General features: G+C 37.8%; 1 protein-coding gene across 4 annotated transcripts in view; it reads left to right on the top strand.

Annotated features, from left to right (window-relative positions):
- The window catches only part of PRIM2 (DNA primase subunit 2), a 343,351-nt gene that overhangs the window by 77,332 nt on the left and 246,635 nt on the right, over nt 1-19,384 (top strand). For all 4 annotated transcript variants that reach the window (XM_057493690.1, XM_036916298.2, XM_036916299.2 and 1 more), the window contains 2 exons: nt 12,523-12,618; nt 14,527-14,664. In XM_057493690.1, the coding sequence (XP_057349673.1) occupies nt 12,523-12,618; nt 14,527-14,664 (234 nt within the window). The remainder of the gene's footprint in view (nt 1-12,522; nt 12,619-14,526; nt 14,665-19,384) is intronic.

Genomic DNA, 19,384 nt, shown 5'->3' with positions numbered 1-19,384 from the left:
TATGAATCAGAAACTCTAGTAGGGGCCAGTAATCTGCATTTCTTTTTTTTTTTTTTTTTTTTTAATAATTATTTTTTATTGAAGGGTAGTTGACACACAGTATTACATTACATGAGTTTCAAGTGTACAACACAGTGGTAGAACATTTATATACATAATTCTAGGTTCCAGCTATCACCCTACCAGGCTGTTACAATATCTTGACTATATTCCTTATGCTATACCTTACATCCCGGTTACTAATTTATTTTACCATTGGAAGTCTGTCCTTTTTTTTTTTTTTTTTTTTTTTTTTTTTTGTGAGGGCATCTCTCATATTTATTGATCAAATGGTTGTTAACGACAATAAAATTCTGTATAGGGGAGTCAATGCTCAATGCACAATCATTATTCCACCCCAAGCCTAATTTTTGTCAGTCTCCAATCTTCTGAGGCATAACAAACAAGTTTTTACATGTAGAACAAATTCTTACATAATGAATAAGTTACATAGTGAACAGTACAAGGGCAGTCATCACAGAAACTTTCGGTTTTGCTCATGCATTATGAACTATAAACAGTCAGTTCAAATATGAATACTCATTTGGTTTTTATACTTGATTTATATGTGGATACCACATTTCTCTCTTTATTATTATTATTTTTAATAAAATGCTGAAGTGGTAGGTAGATACAAGATAAAGGTAGAAAACATAGTTTAGTGTTGTAAGAGAGCACATGTAGATGATCAGGTGTGTGCCTGTAGACTATGTGTTAATCCAAGCTAGACCAGGGCAATAAAACATCCACGTATGCAGAAGATTTCTCTCAGAACAGGGGGGGTGAGGTTCTAAGCCTCACCTCTGTTGATCCCCAATTTCTCACCTGATGGCCCCCCTGCGACTGTGCCTGTCTTAGGTTGTTCCTCCCTTGAGGAATCTTACCCGTCTCTGGCTAACCAGTCATCTTCCGGGGCCATACAGGGAAATGTGAAGTTGGTAAGTGAGAGAGAAGCCTTATTGTTTGAAAAAGTTAGCTTTTTACTTCTTTGCATATTTATGCCCTGTGGCTTCTATGCCCAGCATTTGTCTTGAGGTATCTTTAGCACTTGGAAGAATTATGATACTCGGTAAATTTGATATGAGGCACGAATTCTATTTAAGGGTTGTAATTAGGAAGGAAGAAGAAAAGCTATAGAAGTAGCAGGCGGAAGAAAACATGGGAAGATTGATTATTTCTTTGATATATCTTCTTGTAGAGTAACTTCAGCATGTATAGGTTTTAAGCTACTACTTAAATTGCACACACACATTAACATAATAGGAGTATAGTTACATAACCAAAGCATATCTGTAATTACCAGCCATCTGCAGTGAAACCAAGAAAACCAGTTAGGCACCTTAGGCATTTGTGAAAACTTATCTATGATATGGTGGATATTGTCCGACTGAACTTGAACAGTCTGAGAGAAATCAGACAAATTAAAACAACCCATTCCTGGGGACTGTTCACATGCCATATGTTCTTTTAACAATAAATAGTTTGTAGTTGTAAGACTTTGGAGCGCTACAATTTGCACTTCTCCAAATTCTTGGTTGAGTTCCAACAGTATAGATCCAGTCCAATTTTGTTGTTTTACTGTATGCACAGGCCAGCTTAGATATCTCCTTCCTCATTCCCATGGCAGGTCCAGGAACTGGTGGGATGAGTGCATCTACAGCTGTAGCAGTGTGTGGATCTTTGTTGGGGTTTTTTGATGATCATCTTCTGGCATGAGTCTTCCAGAGAGTGCAGATGTTGGAAGTTCTTTTTCATATCGTATCTTAGTTCATTTTCGGGGTAGCCCAATTAGGCTTTGATCCTCTGTATAAACACAAACAGACCCTTTGCCTACACTTTTATATGCCCTTTATACCCTTGTGTAGAACTCGTTGGAGGTTACCACACAGGAACTGCCCTTTTTTTTTTTTTTTTTTTTTTTTGCTATCACTAATCTACACTTACATGATGAATATTATGTTTACTAGGCTCTCCCCTATACCAGGTCTCCCCTATAAACCCCTTTACAGTCACTGTCCATCAGCATAGCAAAATGTTGTAGAATCACTACTTGCCTTCTCTGGGTTGTACAGCCCTCCCTTTTCTCCTACCCCCCCATGCATGTTAATCTTAATACCCCCCTACTTCTCCCCCCCTTATCCCTCCCTACCCACCCATCCTCCCCAGTCCCTTTCCCTTTGGTACCTGTTAGTCCGTTCTTGAGTTCTGTGATTCTGCTGCTGTTTTGTTCCTTCAGTTTTTCCTTTGTTCTTATATTCCTCAGATAAGTGAAATCATTTGGTATTTCTCTTTCTCCGCTTGGCTTGTTTCACTGAGCATAATACCCTCCAGCTCCATCCATGTTGCTGCAAATGATTGGATTTGCCCTTTTCTTATAGCTGAGTAGTATTCCATTGTGTATATGTACCACATCTTCTTTATCCATTCATCTATTGATGGACATTTAGGTTGCTTCCAATTCTTGGCTATTGTAAATAGTGCTGCAATAAACATAGGGGTGCATCTGTCTTTCTCAAACTTGATTGCTGCATTCTTAGGGTAAATTCCTAGGAGTGGAATTCCTGGGTCAAATGGTAAGTCTGTTTTGAGCATTTTGATGTACCTCCATACTGCTTTCCACAATGGTTGAACTAACTTACATTCGCACCAGCAGTGTAGGAGGGTTCCCCTTTCTCCACAGCCTCGCCAACACTTGTTGCTGTTTGTCCTCTGGATGGCAGCCATCCCCACCGGTGTGAGGTGATACCTCATTGTAGTTTTAATTTGCATTTATCTGATAATTAGCGATGTGGAGCATCTTTTCATGTGTCCGTTGGCCATCTGTATTTCTTTTTTGGAGAACTGTCTGTTCAGTTCCTCTGCCCATTTTTTAATTGGGTTATTTGTTTTTTGTTTGTTGAGGCGTGAGAGCTCCTTATATATTCTGGACGTCAAGCCTTTATCGGATGTGTCATTTTCAAATATATTCTCCCATACTGTAGGGATCCTTCTTGTTCTATTGATGGTGTCTTTTGCTGTACAGAAGCTTTTCAGCTTAATATAGTCCCACTTACTCATTTTTGCTGTTGTTTTCCTTGCCCGGGGAGATATGTTCAAGAAGAGGTCACTCATGTTTATGTCTAAGAGGTTTTCGCCTATGTTTTCTTCCAAGAGTTTAATGGTTTCATGGCTTACATTCAGGTCTTTGATCCATTTTGAGTTTACTTTTGTATATGGGGTTAGACAATGGTCCAGTTTCATTCTCCTACATGTAGCTGTCCAGTTTTGCCAGCACCACCTGTTGAAGAGACTGTCATTTCGCCATTGTATGTCCATGGCTCCTTTATCAAATATTAATTGACCATATATGTCTGGGTTAATGTCTGGATTCTCTAGTCTGTTCCATTGGTCTGTGGCTCTGCTCTTGTGCCAGTACCAAATTGTCTTGATTACTATGGCTTTATAGTAGAGCTTGAAGTTGGGGAGTGAGATCCCCCCTACTTTATTCTTCTTTCTCAGGATTGCTTTGGCTATTCGGGGTCTTTGGTGTTTCCATATGAATTTTTGAATTATTTGTTCCAGTTCATTGAAGAATGTTGCTGGTAGTTTCATAGGGATTGCATCAAATCTGTATATTGCTTTGGGCAGGATGGCCATTTTAACGATATTAATTCTTCCTAGCCACGAGCATGGGATGAGTTTCCATCTGTTAGTGTCCCCTTTAATTTCTCTTAAGAGTGACTTGTAGTTTTCAGAGTATAAGTCTTTCACTTCTTTGGTTAGGTTTATTCCTAGGTATTTTATTTTTTTTGATGCAATTGTGAATGGAGTTGTTTTCCTGATTTCTCTCTCTGTTGGTTCATTGTTAGTATATAGGAAAGCCACAGATTTCTGTGTGTTGATTTTGTATCCTGCAACTTTGCTGTATTCCGATATCAGTTCTAGTAGTTTTGGGGTGGAGTCTTTAGGGTTTTTTATGTACAGTAACATGTCATCTGCAAATAGTGACAGTTTAACTTCTTCTTTACCAATCTGGATTCCTTGTATTTCTTTATTTTGTCTGATTGCCATGGCTAGGACCTCCAGTACTATGTTAAATAACAGTGGAGAGAGTGGGCATCCCTGTCTAGTTCCCGATCTCAGAATAAATGCTTTCAGCTTCTCACTGTTCAATATAATGTTGGCTGTGGGTTTATCATAGATGGCCTTTATTATGTTGAGGTACTTGCCCTCTATTCCCATTTTGCTGAGAGTTTTTAACATGAATGGATGTTGAACTTTGTCAAATGCTTTTTCAGCATCTATGGAGATGATCATGTGGTTTTTGTCTTTCTTTTTGTTGATGTGGTGGATGATGTTGATGGACTTTCGAATGTTGTACCATCCTTGCATCCCTGGAATGAATCCCACTTGTTCATGGTGTATGATCCTTTTGATGTATTTTTGAATTCGGTTTGCTAATATTTTGTTGAGTATTTTTGCATCTACGTTCATCAGGGATATTGGTCTGTAGTTTTCGTTTTTGGTGGGGTCTTTGCCTGGTTTTGGTATTAGGGTGATGTTAGCTTCATAGAATGAGTTTGGGAGTATCCCCTCCTCCTCTATTTTTTGGAAAACTTTAAGGAGAATGGGTATTATGTCTTCCCTGTATGTCTGATAAAATTCCGAGGTAAATCCATCTGGCCCGGGGGTTTTGTTCTTTGGTAGTTTTTTGATTACCTCTTCAATTTCGTTGCTGGTAATTGGTCTGTTTAGATTTTCTGTTTCTTCCTGGGTCAATCTTGGAAGGTTATATTTTTCTAGGAAGTTGTCCATTTCTCCTAGGTTTCCCAGCTTGTTAGCATATAGGTTTTCATAGTATTCTCCAATAATTCTTTGCATTTCCGTGGGGTCCGTCGTGATTTTTCCTTTCTCGTTTCTGATACTGTTGATTTGTGTTGACTCTCTTTTCTTCTTAATAAGTCTGGCTAGAGGCTTATCTATTTTGTTTATTTTCTCGAAGAACCAGCTCTTGGTTTCATTGATTTTTGCTATTGTTTTATTCTTCTCAATTTTATTTATTTCTTCTCTGATCTTTATTATGTCCCTCCTTCTGCTGACCTTAGGCCTCATCTGTTCTTCTTTTTCCAATTTCGATAATTGTGACATTAGACCATTCATTTGGGATTGCTCTTCCTTTTTTAAATATGCTTGGATTGCTATATACTTTCCTCTTAAGACTGCTTTTGCTGTGTCCCACAGAACTTGGGGCTTAGTGTTGTTGTTGTCATTTGTTTCCATATATTGCTGGATCTCCATTTTGATTTGGTCATTGATCCATTGATTATTTAGGAGCGTGTTGTTAAGCCTCCATGTGTTTGTGAGCCTCTTTGCTTTCTTTGTACAGTTTATTTCTAGTTTTATGCCTTTGTGGTCTGAAAAGTTGGTTGGTAGGATTTCAATCTTTTGGAATTTTCTGAGGCTCTTTTTGTGGCCTAGTATGTGGTCTATTCTGGAGAATGTTCCATGTGCACTTGAGAAGAATGTATATCCCGCTGCTTTTGGATGTAGAGTTCTATAGATGTCTATTAGGTCCATCTGCTCTACTGTGTTGTTCAGTGCTTCCGTGTCCTTACTTATTTTCTGCCCAGTGGATCTATCCTTTGGGGTGAGTGGTGTGTTGAAGTCTCCTAGAATGAATGCATTGCAGTCTATATCCCCCTTTAGTTCTGTTAGTATTTGTTTCACATATGCTGGTGCTCCTGTGTTGGGTGCATATATATTTAGAATGGTTATATCCTCTTGTTTGACTGAGCCCTTTATCATTATGTAGTGTCCTTCTTTATCTCTTGTTACTTTCTTTGTTTTGAAGTCTATTTTGTCTGATATTAGTACTGCAACCCCTGCTTTCTTCTCACTGTTGTTTGCTTGAAATATGTTTTTCCATCCCTTGACTTTTAGTCTGTACATGTCTTTGGGTTTGAGGTGAGTTTCTTGTAAGCAGCATATAGATGGGTCTTGCTTTTTTATCCATTCTGTTACTCTGTGTCTTTTGATTGGTGCATTCAACCCATTAACATTTAGGGTGACTATTGAAAGATATGTACTTATTGCCATTGCAGGCTTTAAATTCGTGGTTACCAAAGGTTCAAGGTTAGCCTCTTTAGTATCTTACTGCCTAAGTTAGCTCGCTTATTGAGCTGTTATATACACTGTCTGGAGATTCTTTTCTTCTCTCCCTTCTTGTTCCTCCTCCTCGATTCTTCATATGTTGGGTGTTTTGTGCTGTGCTCTTTCTAGGAGTGCTCCCATCTAGAGCAGTCCCTGTAAGATGTTCTGTAGAGGTGGTTTGTGGAAAGCAAATTCCCTCAGCTTTTGTTTGTCTGGGAATTGTTTAATCCCACCGTCATATTTGAATGATAGTCGTGCTGGATACAGTATCCTTGGTTCAAGGCCCTTCTGTTTCATTGTATTAAATATATCATGCCATTCTCTTCTGGACTGTAGGGTTTCTGTTGAGAAATCTGACGTTAGCCTGATGGGTTTCCCTTTATAGGTGACCTTTTTCTCTCTAGCTGCCTTTAACACTCTTTCCTTGTCCTTGATCTTTGCCATTTTAATTATTATGTGTCTTGGTGTTGCCCTTCTTGGATCCTTTCTGTTGGGGGTTCTGTGTATTTCCGTGGTCTGTTTGATTACTTCCTCCCCCAGTATGGGGAAGTTTTCAGCAATTATTTCTTCTAAGATACTTTCCATCTCTTTTCCTCTCTCTTCTTCTTCTGGGACCCCTATAACACGGATATTGTTCCTTTTAGATTGGTCACACAGTTCTCTTAATATTGTTTCATTCCTGGAGATCCTTTTGTCTCTCTCTATGTCAGCTTCTATGCGTTCCTGTTCTCTGATTTCAATTCCATCAATGGCCTCTTGCATTCTATCCATTCTGCTTATAAACCCTTCCAGAGTTTGTTTCATTTCTGCGATCTCCTTTCTGGCATCTGTGATCTCTTTCCGGACTTCATCCCATTTTTCTTGCGTATTTCTCTGCATCTCTGTCAGCATGTTTATGATTCTTATTTTGAATTCTTTGTCAGGAAGACTGGTTAGGTCTGTCTCCTTCTCTGGTGTTGTCTCTGTGATCTTTGTCTGCCTGTAGCTTTGCCTTTTCATGGTGATAGGACTAGTCTGCAGAACTGGGACGAGTGACGGCTGGAAGGACTTCCTTTCTTGTTGGTTTGTGGCCCTCCTCTCCTGGGAGAACAGCGGCCTCTAGTGGCTTGTGCTGCGCAGCTGCGCGCAGACAGGGTTTCTGCTTCCTGCCTGGCTGCTATGGAGTTAATCTCCGCTGTTGCTGTGGGCGTGGCCTGGCTCGGGCAGCTACTCCAAAATGGTGGAGTCGCGTTGGAGCAGGAGCTGCTGGGAGGCTATTTATCTCCGTAAGGGGCCTCCCTGCTCCCTGCAGCCCAGGGGTTAGGGTGCCCAGAGATCCCGGATTCCCTACCTCTGGATTAAGTGGCCCGCCCTGCCCCTTTAAGACTTCCAAAAAGCACCCGCCAAAACAAAACAACAAGCACAAAAAAAAACAAGAAAAAAAATTTTTTTAATTAAAAAAAAAAAAAAAGTTTTTAATTAAAAAAAAAAAAAAAAGGTGGTCGTTCGTTTTTCTTTATTCTCTGGTGCCAGCTTCAGGCCTCTGCTCACCGGTCTTTCTGCCCTGTTTCCCTAATATTGGGGTCCCTGTCCCTTTAAGACTTCCAAAAAGCGCTCGCCAAAACAAAGCAGCAAAAAAGCAAAAAAAAAAAAAAATGGTCGCGCGCTTTTCTTATGTCCTGTGTCGTCCAGCCTCCAGTGCCTGCTCACTGTTCTTGCTGCCCTGTTTTCCCAGTATCGAGGGCCCTGCACTCTGGCCCGGATGGCTGGGGCTGGGTGCTCGGCAGTCCTGGGCTCCGTCTCCCTCCCGCTCTGCCTGCTCTTCTCCCGCCGGGAGCTGGGGGGAGGGGCGCTCGGCTCCCGCGGGGCCGGGGCTTGTATCTTACCCCCTTCGCGAGGCGCTGGGTTCTCTCAGGTGTGGATGTGGTCTGGATATTGTCCTGTGTCCTCTGGTCTTTATTCTAGGAAGGGTTGTCTTTGTTATATTTTCATAGATATATGTTGTTTTGGGAGGAGATTTCCGCTGCTCTACTCACGCCGCCATCTTCCGCCCCCCCAGTAATCTGCATTTTAACAAACCTTCTAGGTGCTTCTCTTGAATGGTCCAGTTCAAAATCCATTGCTCTGTAGTAGGGATCAGCAAAATATGGCCATAGGTCAAATCTTGGCTACTGCATTTTTGTATGACCTGTGAACTAAGTCTGGCTTTTACATTTTTAAGTGTTTGAAAAAAATTAAAAGAAGATTTATTGACCCAGGAAAATAATGTGAAAATGATATGAAATATAAATTTCAGAGTCCACAAATAAAGTTTTATTGTAACGCAGCTATTTCCATTTGCTTAAATATGGCTGTTTTCTTCCTGTAACTGAACTGTGTGCTTATGACAGAGACCTTACGGCTTGCAGAGCATACAATTTCAACTCCTTGATCTTTTCTAGAAAAAGTATATCACTGCTCCAGGGTATATATTAAGGAATAAAATCATTGGAATAATAGGGTATGTTTATCTTTAACTTACAAAATAATGCCAAATTTTCTAAAATAGTTTTATCAGTTTCCACTCCTGTCAGTGTGTTGGAGAGTCCCATTGCTCTACATTCTCATCTGTATTGTCCAGCTTAATTTTAGTTGTCCAGGTGGGTATGTGGTAGTATCTTTATTGTGTTATTTTGCCCCCAGAGTTGCAATGTAAAAGATTTCAAACAGAAAAGTTGCAAGTATCTTACAGAGAATATTCTTTTGTACATACTGCCTAGATTCTATAGTTTATACTTTACTTGTTTAATCATATATTATCCATTATTCTGTCTCCCCATCAGTCCATTTCAAAGTAAGTTGAAGAAATTATACTTCCCACCAAGTACTACAGCCTGCATTTTATTAACTAGACTTACGTTGTTAATAGTTCTCTTTTTTATTTAAGGTAAAATTCATACACACTGAAATGCACAGATCTTAAGTGCACCCTTCATGAATTCTGGCAAATGTATATATTTGTGTGACTTAGATTTATTAAGTTACAAAACATTGCAGTCACCCCTGAAAGTTTCCTCACATTCCATCCGAGTAAGTCCCCAGTCTTGCAATCACTATTCATAGCTTTTTCTACCCTGTTAGTTTTCCCTGTTGTAGAGCTTTATATAAATGGGATCATATAAGTCTTTTTGTGGTCGTATGTTTTCAATTTCTTGGGTAGGTACTTAGGAGTGGGATTACTGGGTCATAGGGGCACATATCCTTACTTTTATAAGAAAGTGCCAAACTCCACTATAATTTGCAATCACAGTATAGGTAGGTCACAGGGTGAGGCAGTACAGCACGGAGAAGACAAGTAATGACTCTGTAGCGTCTTACTATGCTGATAGGCAGTGACTGCAGTAGAGGGGGTGCAGTGTTGTTTGTGAAACCTTCATAAGATTGTATGCCAATGATGCTTTAATAAAAAATTTTTTAAAAAGTGCTGAAGTCTTTCTACAGTGGCTATACAGTTTGTATTCCCACCAACATTTTATGAGAGTTCTAATTCCTCCATATCCTCACCAACACTTTTCCCCATTTTTAATGTCTTTTAATTTTTAATTCTAATGGCTGTGTATTGTTATATCTTCGAAGTTTTCACTATAGTTTTAATTTGTACTCACCTGATGACTAAAGTTGAGTGTCTTTTCATATGTTTATGGACCCTTTGAATTTTCTCATTTGTAAAGTGCCTGTTCATGTCTTTAGCTCATTTTTCTATTGGATTGATTATCTTTTTTCTTATTTCTGTCTTGGTCATTCTTGGTTCTTTGCATGTACATGTCAATTTTAGAACCAGTTGTAAATGTCCACTTTTTACCCATATATCTCTATATCTACACACAGATGCTATGGTGATTTTGTTTCAAGTTCATTGAATCTATTGGTTAATTTGAGGAGAGTTGGTACAATTACAATACTAAGTCTTCTGCTGCATGTTTGTGGGATATCTCTCTCTTGGTTTTCCTCAATAAGGGTTTAGTTGTTTGTTTGTTTTTTTCCTGTGGAGGCCTTCCACATCTCTTGTTAGATTTATTCCTAGACACTTGATAGTTTTAATCTGTTGTGAATAGTAGCTTTTGAAAAGTTCTGTTATGAACTTGATTGCTGGCATATAGAAATACAACTTTTTTCTATATTTGAACTTGTATCTAGAAACCTTGCTTAATTAGGTCAATAGGTCTAATAATTTGTGGATTTTTCTGAATTTTCTAAGGATACTGTCATTGTGAATAATGATATTTTTGTTTCTTTTTAAATTCTTAACAGTTTATTTTTGGTCTTGCCTGTCTGATTCTCATTTATGGAGTCTTGTGCCCTTTGTTATCTTTGATTGGGTGCTGGAGATTGTATTTGAAAAGTCATTTGGAGAACTGTATTGAGGCCTAGGAGGATTATGACTTTCTCTAGAAGGGTTTTCATTTTTTTCTTTCATGGGCCTGTAGGCATTACTAGTCCAGGATAATTTTAATCAAATCTAGAATCTGAGGCCCCTGACCCACTACATAATTGGAAACTGGGCTGTAGATCCATTTGAAGGCTGATAAGCTTCTGGCTCCCTCCCTTCTAAGTCCATCAGGGTCCTAGAGAGTAGGGGATAATTATCTGCTTTTGGCAAAGAGTCTTTGAAGCTGCTTTCCCAGAATTAGCCAATGTGAAAGTGGGCTTTACATCATAGAGCTTGCGTGTTGGTCTAGCAATCCTTAGTAACCTATGAGACCTTCGATGCACGTAGGTTGGTCTAACTAAATTACATACTTCAACTTAAAGGTGTTTATGATTCCACTGAGTTTTAATTTCTGCCCTGGAATTTTTTGTCTCTTTCTAGAAGATCTCCTTCTTTCACAAATTGCTTTTTATATTCTCATGCATAAAATTATCCATATCTTGTCTTTCATTTCTTTACACATATTAACATAGTTATTATCTGTATACTTCATGAGTCTTTTGTTTTTGCTCATGAAGTGATATTTTATTGTCTGTCTTGTTATAAAATGCACTGTGCTTGACATTGTGTTTGAATATGTATTTGCAGGAATCCTTTGAGGCATGTTGTGTGAATGTCCTTTTCTCCAGAGAGGACTTGAGTTTGCTGCCAGGTGTCTGGGGCATTTGAATCAGGGACCACCTTAAGTTCAAGGCTTGGGATTCCCCTGATTACCCCATGGCATTTGAGCAGTAGGGTCCACTATTAGATACCCCACTTCATATGGGTCTGACTTTTTATCCATATATCTCTATATCTACACATAGATATCTTCTGTGTTTTAAAGATGCTTTAAAAGTTCTTGTCAGCGTTTTTTTCTTTGAATTCTGTGAAAGGTTGTTCTGAATAATATAGCCTGCTTTACTAAAACATCAAGTTCTATAGCAGTTTATTTAACCAAATACCTGTTGTTAGACATTTAATTTTTTTCTTATTATAAGTAACATTGTGATAAAGAGAAATTGTTCTTATTTGTATATTTGTCCTGTTATGACTTACAATTAATTATGGACATAAAATCATTAGTGTCTGCATGTTTTAAGGCTTTTTGATATTTCCTGTCAAAGTGCCCTACACAAAGATTGAACCAGCACTGTAACTTTTGACATTTTTAATAGGTGTAAAGTATTACCACATTATTATTTTCATTTACTTTGATTATTTTCACTTACATGAATATTGGCTGTGTTTTACTTCTGTATTACTGTACTTAGGCACTACTACCTAGGGGTTTATTGAGAGTAACTTGGTTGTAAAAGATGTAAATACCTCCCTTGGTTTGTCATTTATATTTCATCTTCATTTACAGATCTTTCATTTTTCTCCATAAAAGTTTAAAATTTTTACCTAGTTGGATCTTTCTTTTCTTTTTAAAGCCCTAATTAATCTGAGATAATAAAGATTTGTAGTTGTTCCTAGAGAAGCTAGTGTTTTAAGTCTGGAGTTGTTTTATGTGGCTAGAAAACTGAGAAATAGTTAAACCACTCTTAACTGCAAATAGGTACTTTAATAAACTAACATAACTCTTGAATTGGGGTAAGGCTCATTTTTAGTCTTTATTAACCTGAATTTTTACTATAATTCCTATCTTATTATAATACTTTGTTTCTCTGCTACTGTAGTTTGGTATATGTCCTCAGACACAGGCAGTGTAGAAATTGAAATTATATTGAATTTTAGTGTTCTTCCATATTTTGGCTTCATTAATGATAATTTCAGGAATCATATTAGGAATGATTTGAGATATCAGGATTTAAAAATTTTTATGGAAGCATGGACTCTTCACTACAACACAGAAGTAGTTTATTGAAATTGAATGAAGACTTTTAATTTCTTAAACAGTATAAAATATGGTTTTTTTTTTTTAGATAAGTGACGAAGAGAAGAATGCCCGAGAACAGGAGATTATTGCTTCATCACCCAGTTTACATGGGGTTAAGTTGGAGTGCGAGTCAGTTTATAAGGTATGTGGGCTTTAGAAATACTTCCTAGGTTTTGTTAAATAAATCACAGTGGGCTGTACATACATACTTCATTAACCCATTTGTATAGCCTCTTGTCACTCAGCCTCTTTCTCTTCTGTGCAGATTTCATTTTCATGTCTGCCTACCTGCTCATTTTCACGTCTGCATACCTGCTGTCCCATTGCAAGGCCTTCTTTGAGCTCCTGGGGTTCTGGCATCTTGCACTGGGCCATCTCGCTGCCCTTTATCCCTCAGCACAAATACCTACTTTGCTTGACCCCTTGAATGGCTTTTGGACTAAATTTCAGAAACGGAAGAAGGCAGAGCTGAACTTGATTTTAAAATTTGATAGTTGCAACACCACAATTTCCTCTGGAAAGAATGTACTGATTATTATTGGTGAGTACCAGTAGTTTAAACTCCTGCCTCCACATAGCTCCCCATTCCAGGTTTCCTGATCCTACCGGTTAGGTCATCATTCAGTCAGCTTTCCAAGCGTGGAGCATGGAAATCAATATTTATTCCAGTTCCCTTTACTGTGCCTTGACTCACCTTTTACTCCTGCTTGGGCATTTTTATTTCCACTGTGACTACCCTAATAAACTAGAATCATGGAATATTAGAGCTAAAGGATCCCTAAGGGTCATTTATACCATCTCTTCTCCCCTTTCCTTGGTTTTATTAGATCTAACCACTGAGATATAGAAGCAGTTATTAAATGAACCAAAATCATAAGTCTAGTCAGTCATAGACTTGGACTTTCCAAACTTCTGTCCCCTTCTCTTTCCTGGATTATTGCAATAAACCCTCTTACCTCCTCCTCTTACCTGTTGTGTGTTAACTGCTTGTTTGGTGCCATGTCACATCATGCTTCCCTGTAGAGCTGTTTGACTTTCCATGTGTGTCTACCTTGTTTTCTCAGCGAAGCAGTGAACTCCTGCAGGGTCAGGACTGTGTTGTAGACGTAGAAATCCATAAATGAAGCAAACATGATCTGATGAAAAACACATGATTTGTTTATTGTGTGGTGTCAATGGAAATAAGAAGAATCTCCTAAGCATTTGAATTGAACTCTTCTCCAAAACTTGGGTGAATAAGCCATTTGGGGATTATTTATTCCACCTATTTTTTTACCTCATTTTTAAAAAGGAGAAAATATATTGGAGAGTAAGGATGATTTTCACAGTTTGCTACTATATTCTGCTCCTATCTTAAAATTTTGGAGTAGTTCATAGGACTTTTAAAAATGTATTTAAAGTACATTTAGTACATTGTGAGTGAAGTGTATGTAATATAAGTAAAGCACATTGAAGTACATTCTAGTATTAGTTTAAAAAAAAACATTTACTGCCGAATACTTATTTTGGTAACAAAACTGAACACTTCTTATTTCCATTTCTCAGTGTTGAGATTAGTTTTTCCAGTATATTTCTCCAGAGAAAGAACGGAGACATAGAATGAAGAAATTTGGGATTATTTTACTTGCTAGTACTTTGCAGGACTGAACATATTGTATGCACATTAGGATTCTACTTGATGCAGAATAAAATGTGGAATGTATCATATGAAGGGAATGAAATATGCTTAGAGGGCTTGAACTGAGAGTTTGAAATCTTGGGGATTATAATTTCTAAATTTATGCATTAAGAAAAAAAATGAATCATTCTAACTTGGCTTATTATTATTTTTCAAAATATCTACTCTGAGGGGAACACACTTTTTGGAACTACCACTTCTCTCTACAGCTAATAGTTTAGTTTTGAGTATAAACTGGTTTTTTTTTTTAATCTGCTGGGACTAATGAATTTCTCATTGGAATAATTTTGTTTAGACTTGATACATAAGAAGACAGGAGGATTTCATAATGACACATACTGACCTATTTTCCCTGTTTCACTCTGAATTCAGATCCCTTTTGCTGATGCCCTGGATTTGTTCCGAGGAAGGAAAGTGTATTTGGAAGATGGCTTTGCTTATGTACCACTTAGGGACATTGTGGCAATCATCCTGAATGAATTCAGAGCCAAACTGTCCAAGGCTTTGGCTGTGAGTGGTTCACTGTATTTCCTTATTTCCACATACACATATTTTCAATCACGTACCATTGTTTTGTTACATACTTTTTAAGAAATTATTTAATTTTCATAATGATATTCAAACAGTTTATGATGTACTGTAATCCTAGAATTACCAGGTTTTATTTGTTGCTATACCCATAGTGAGTTTTCTTATTTTTCTTTCTCCTGTGATACTACTGGTGAGCTGATGAATTTGTGAGTGGCCTCAGTGGGTTTCTTCAAGAGCGTATCTGTTTTCTTTGGCGATGATTTCATATATGGCCCTTCCCGATTAGTGCGGCCCGTGGTAGCTGTAACTCCTATTCTGAATTGGTATTTTGTTTCAGAAAAGGACATTCTAGAATAAAAGTTTTTCTGTTAAGTACTAAAAACAGAGATATGTCAGTACTGCAATAAACAGCCTGCTGCTGGGTGAAATTGGTGGTAGCCATGTTGAATAAATAACATGAGCAATATTTTTTAAGAGGTTTGTTGAAAGTGTTAACACTGAAGTGATAAACATCTTAAAAATATATACATTTTGCAGTGTTGCCTTTTAATCTGTCTAGTTTTTTATATATATGTAATTTTTTTTGGTACTTAATGCAGAAGAGAACTTCAAAGTTGTGTGATGTGGCTCTTCTTAAGCTATTCTGATTACATTATAAACATAAGCCAGACTTTCCTTTTGAGCTGAAAACTATAGTATTTTCTGATATAAATAATTTGTATTGCTGACTGGGGTTACCTAAATATGTGTGATTCAGCTATATCACCATTGGGGAAGACTAAACTATTAACTCTGGTTTTATTAAATGAGGTAATTTATGAAAGCACCTCTTGTAATAGATGCTTAGTAATATTAATAGTCTTCCTTTCTCCCTAATACTGTGGGATTCTTTTATTGTTGTTAGTCCTCATTAAAATTGATATTTTTCAAGTTTCTTCACTTGGCTGTGACTTACCCTGGACCATTATCTATTTACAGATGAAGATAGCATCTTCTGCTACTGTGAATCTCTATGGCAGACACTGATGTTTGCCTACTGGCTGGCCATTTCCTTTGTTTTATTATTATTGGTCCTTTTCACCCATTTTGTCTCTGTTGACTTTTGGAGAGCACGTTGTGTGAAATAGCCGTATACTTTTTGGGACATTGGAATCCCTAGCTCTCACCCACTAAATGGCAATAGTGGTCCCCAGTTCCCATGACAAGCAAAATATCACTGTATTTCAGAAAGCTTCTGGAGGGTTGGAATAAGCCTTGAGATGACCATGGCAGTTTCCTTATCTTTTCCAGATTGTTGGTCTGTGCATCTGATACAGTGGAATTCTGACTGAAAAATATGAGAAACTGGAGGCTTCTGAAAAGAAGCCTTCCTTGTTGATAAAAATGGGCACATATATATTTACTATTCATTTGATCTTCCTGGGAATCTAATGTACAAGGGGTGTGTACAAATGTTTGCAGTTTTTATAGATTTTTTCTACTTTATGGGTAGAAGATGAAGGGTCTAAATATATTGAGGTTAAGGACTCTGAGTTTATAAGTTAGTAATAAATTCATTTTTTTCCAGCAAACTGCACTTAAGTTTTTGTACTTTGCTGATGAAAAATATAGCTTATGAACTTTGAATTCCCTTCTTCTCCCTCCTGTTCATTCTTTCCCCACTTGAACATACTTTAAAAAAGAAAAAAAGTTTTAAATTTTGAAATAAACTTATAAAAAAGTTGCAAGTAAAAGACAGTAATTTTTACCCTCAACTATATTTGAGAATAAGCTCCTGACCTGATTAATGTCTCATCACCCCCAATGCTGTATTGTGTAATTCCTGTAAACAATGATGTCCTCCCACATAACCACAATTCAACTTTTAAAATAAGGAAATTAGCATCAGTACATGACAACTGCTATTCCTCAGACCCCGTTCAGGTTTCACCAGCTGTCTCAGTCACACTCTTCATTCAAAAGGGCCTAGTCCTAAATCACGTGTGCTATTCACTTGTCTTTTCAGTCTCCTTCAGTCTGGACCAGGTTCTTAGTTTCTCCTTGACTTTCATGACTTTGTTAGTTTTGATGCTTATGGGCTAGGTATTTGGTGGAATATCTCTCAATTTGGGTTTGTCTTGTGTTTCTGCATGTTTAGATTCAAGTTATACATCTTGAGCAGAAATACCATAGAAGCAATGTTGTGTTGTTGTTTTTACTGCATTCTATCAGGTGGCACATGATTTTTTTTTCTTTTTTATTGAGGTACATGCCGTAAAATGCACAGATCTTAGTGCACACCTTGATGAATTTTGACACATGTATACACTTATGTGACCATCACCCAGATCAAGATGTCAAACATTTTCACTAATATTTTCCACCCCTTCAGCTATTTCATCCATCCCCCACCTCTCTCCCTTCTGGTAACCACCAGTCTGTTCTCTGTGTTTATGAGTCTGTTTCTGTTTTTGGTTTGTTCATTTGTTTTGTTTTTTAGATTCCATATATAAGGGAAATTGTATAGTATTTATCTATCTCTGTTTGACTTATTTCACCTAGCATCCCTATAGGTACATTTATGTCACAAATAGCAAGATTTCATTCTTCTTTGTGGCTGAGTAAATATCCCATTGTATATATGAACCATGTCTCCCTTTATCTGTGGACAGGTTGCTTCCATATTTTGGCTATTGTAAATAATGCTGTGATAAACATAGGAAAGCATATGTCTTTTTGAATCACTAATTTTGTTTCCTTTGGGTAAACTCCCAGAAGTGAAATTACTGGATCATACAACACTTCTATTTTTAGTTTTTGAGACACTCCTATACTGCTTTCCATAGTAGCTGCAATTTATGTTACCACCAACAGTGTACAGGGTTCCCTCTTCTCCACATCCTTGCCAACACTTGTTATTTCTTAGGTGACACATGATTTTGATTCATCCCAATCCTAATTGACTTTATCACAATTGATTTGTCCATTCTATTGGATTTTGGATATAGGCATTTGGATTTTGTTTCCTTTCTTTCGTTTATCACTCGTACTGCCACTCTGCACATTCTAGGGCATCTTTGGCAAGCACAGTTCTCTTGGTTATATTCCTAGGCATGGAATTGTAGGGTAGAGGGTTTGTTTAGGTTCCATTTTGGTGGAGTTACACTTCCTTTAATGAATTTGTCCTGTTTGTTGGTGGATTGCGGAGAGCTCTGGCAATCAGTGTCTTTGGATTTGATGAGAGAGAGTGGCTTGCTGCTTCCGGCAGTGCCTGGCATTGTCCCGGGTGGGTGAGCGCCAAATCTGGGTGAGAGGCTGTCTAGAAGCCCTTTGCCTTATCATGCAGGAGGATGCATGGAGTATACTGCCTGGTAATCTGTCCTGACAGCTGTGCAAGGGAGCTGGGAGGAAGGGAAGGAGTTTATTTTAGAGCTTGGTGAGGGAGAAATCTAAACCTATTGCCGTGGTCTCCTTATTACTGTGTTTTCCAGTGAGGAGGGTTTGGACCTTGGAGTATGTAACTGAAAAATTTCAGCCTTATTACTGGAAATATTCTTGTATGATGAGAAAAATTGCCATAAAATGGGGAAAAATAGGTATTTTGGTAGAGGATAAAATAAATGGTGTTGGGAAGCAATTGAAGTTGATAGAAGAGTTTTACCCCAGGTAATATCTGAAAGCTTGTTCTTACGACTGTGTGAATTTCGTGATAATCAGTCTGACTTTTGAACATGCTCTAGTAAAAGACAGACGTTACCTTCTCATTTGATAAGAACTCTTTTTACCCTGTTGTGGCTCCACTTCCTCCAGGAAGCTGCCTCTGAGCCCCAAGAGAGTGCTAAGTATCTCTCCTTTGTGTTTCACCATGCCCTGCACATTACCAAACTGTGACGAAATACTCTCATTAGGTGTTTTTCTCAACTAAAATATAAGCTTTTTGAGAGTAAGGGCTCTGACTTAATTTAAACATTTTTTTTCTAGTATTGCATCTAGCATGGAGGGCCAATGCTCAGTAAAATTTTGAACTGATATACTAAATAATAATACTTCCTCTTGTCCATTTTTTTAAATGTATGCATTAATTTCATTTGATCTTTACCATAAGCCTCTGAGCTAGACAGGGATTACAATCTGCATTAAACAGGTGGGGACAGTGCCGCTCTGAGAGGCAGTAGTTTGTCTGAAGTTATGTTGGTCAGTGACTGCTGCAGCTGCAACTGGCCGTAAGGTTTGCAGTTGTAATCCTTTGGCTCTTTGGATGATAACTGTGCCTTTGAAAGGAGTTCTGTTGTCAGGGGATTTAGATCTTCAGGCTTTGAGCAGATATTGAAAGGCAGCTATATCAGTTACAGAGCAGGCAGAAAAGGTGAATTTGGAGCTGAGATGCAATAGATTGGTAACTAGTTAGGAAAAAAATGAGGGAAAGATATACTGCTTTGCTTCATATAACAGTTTTAGAAGCTTTGTCCTATTCTTTCAGTTAATGGTTTATTTTCTTAATAACTTTTTGTGTGTTCACCTGTTTGGTATTTTGGGTATTAGAAACACAGTACTTAACAAGATAGATGAAATTCCTTCTCCTGCAAAGCTTATATTCTAGTGGGAGATGCACAATTACCAGAGAAGTAAACAATAACAATATTGTATATGACATGTAGGACAGCTGAACAAGTACAGAGGGAAGTACGTTCCAGGCAGGAAAAGTCACGGATGCAAATGC

The sequence above is a fragment of the Manis pentadactyla genome, chromosome 16 (assembly GCF_030020395.1).
Source record: "Manis pentadactyla isolate mManPen7 chromosome 16, mManPen7.hap1, whole genome shotgun sequence".
In the NCBI taxonomy this organism is placed as follows: Eukaryota; Metazoa; Chordata; class Mammalia; order Pholidota; family Manidae; genus Manis; species Manis pentadactyla.
Note: the sequence above shows the minus strand (reverse complement) of the source record. Positions and strands in the feature narration are given on the sequence as shown.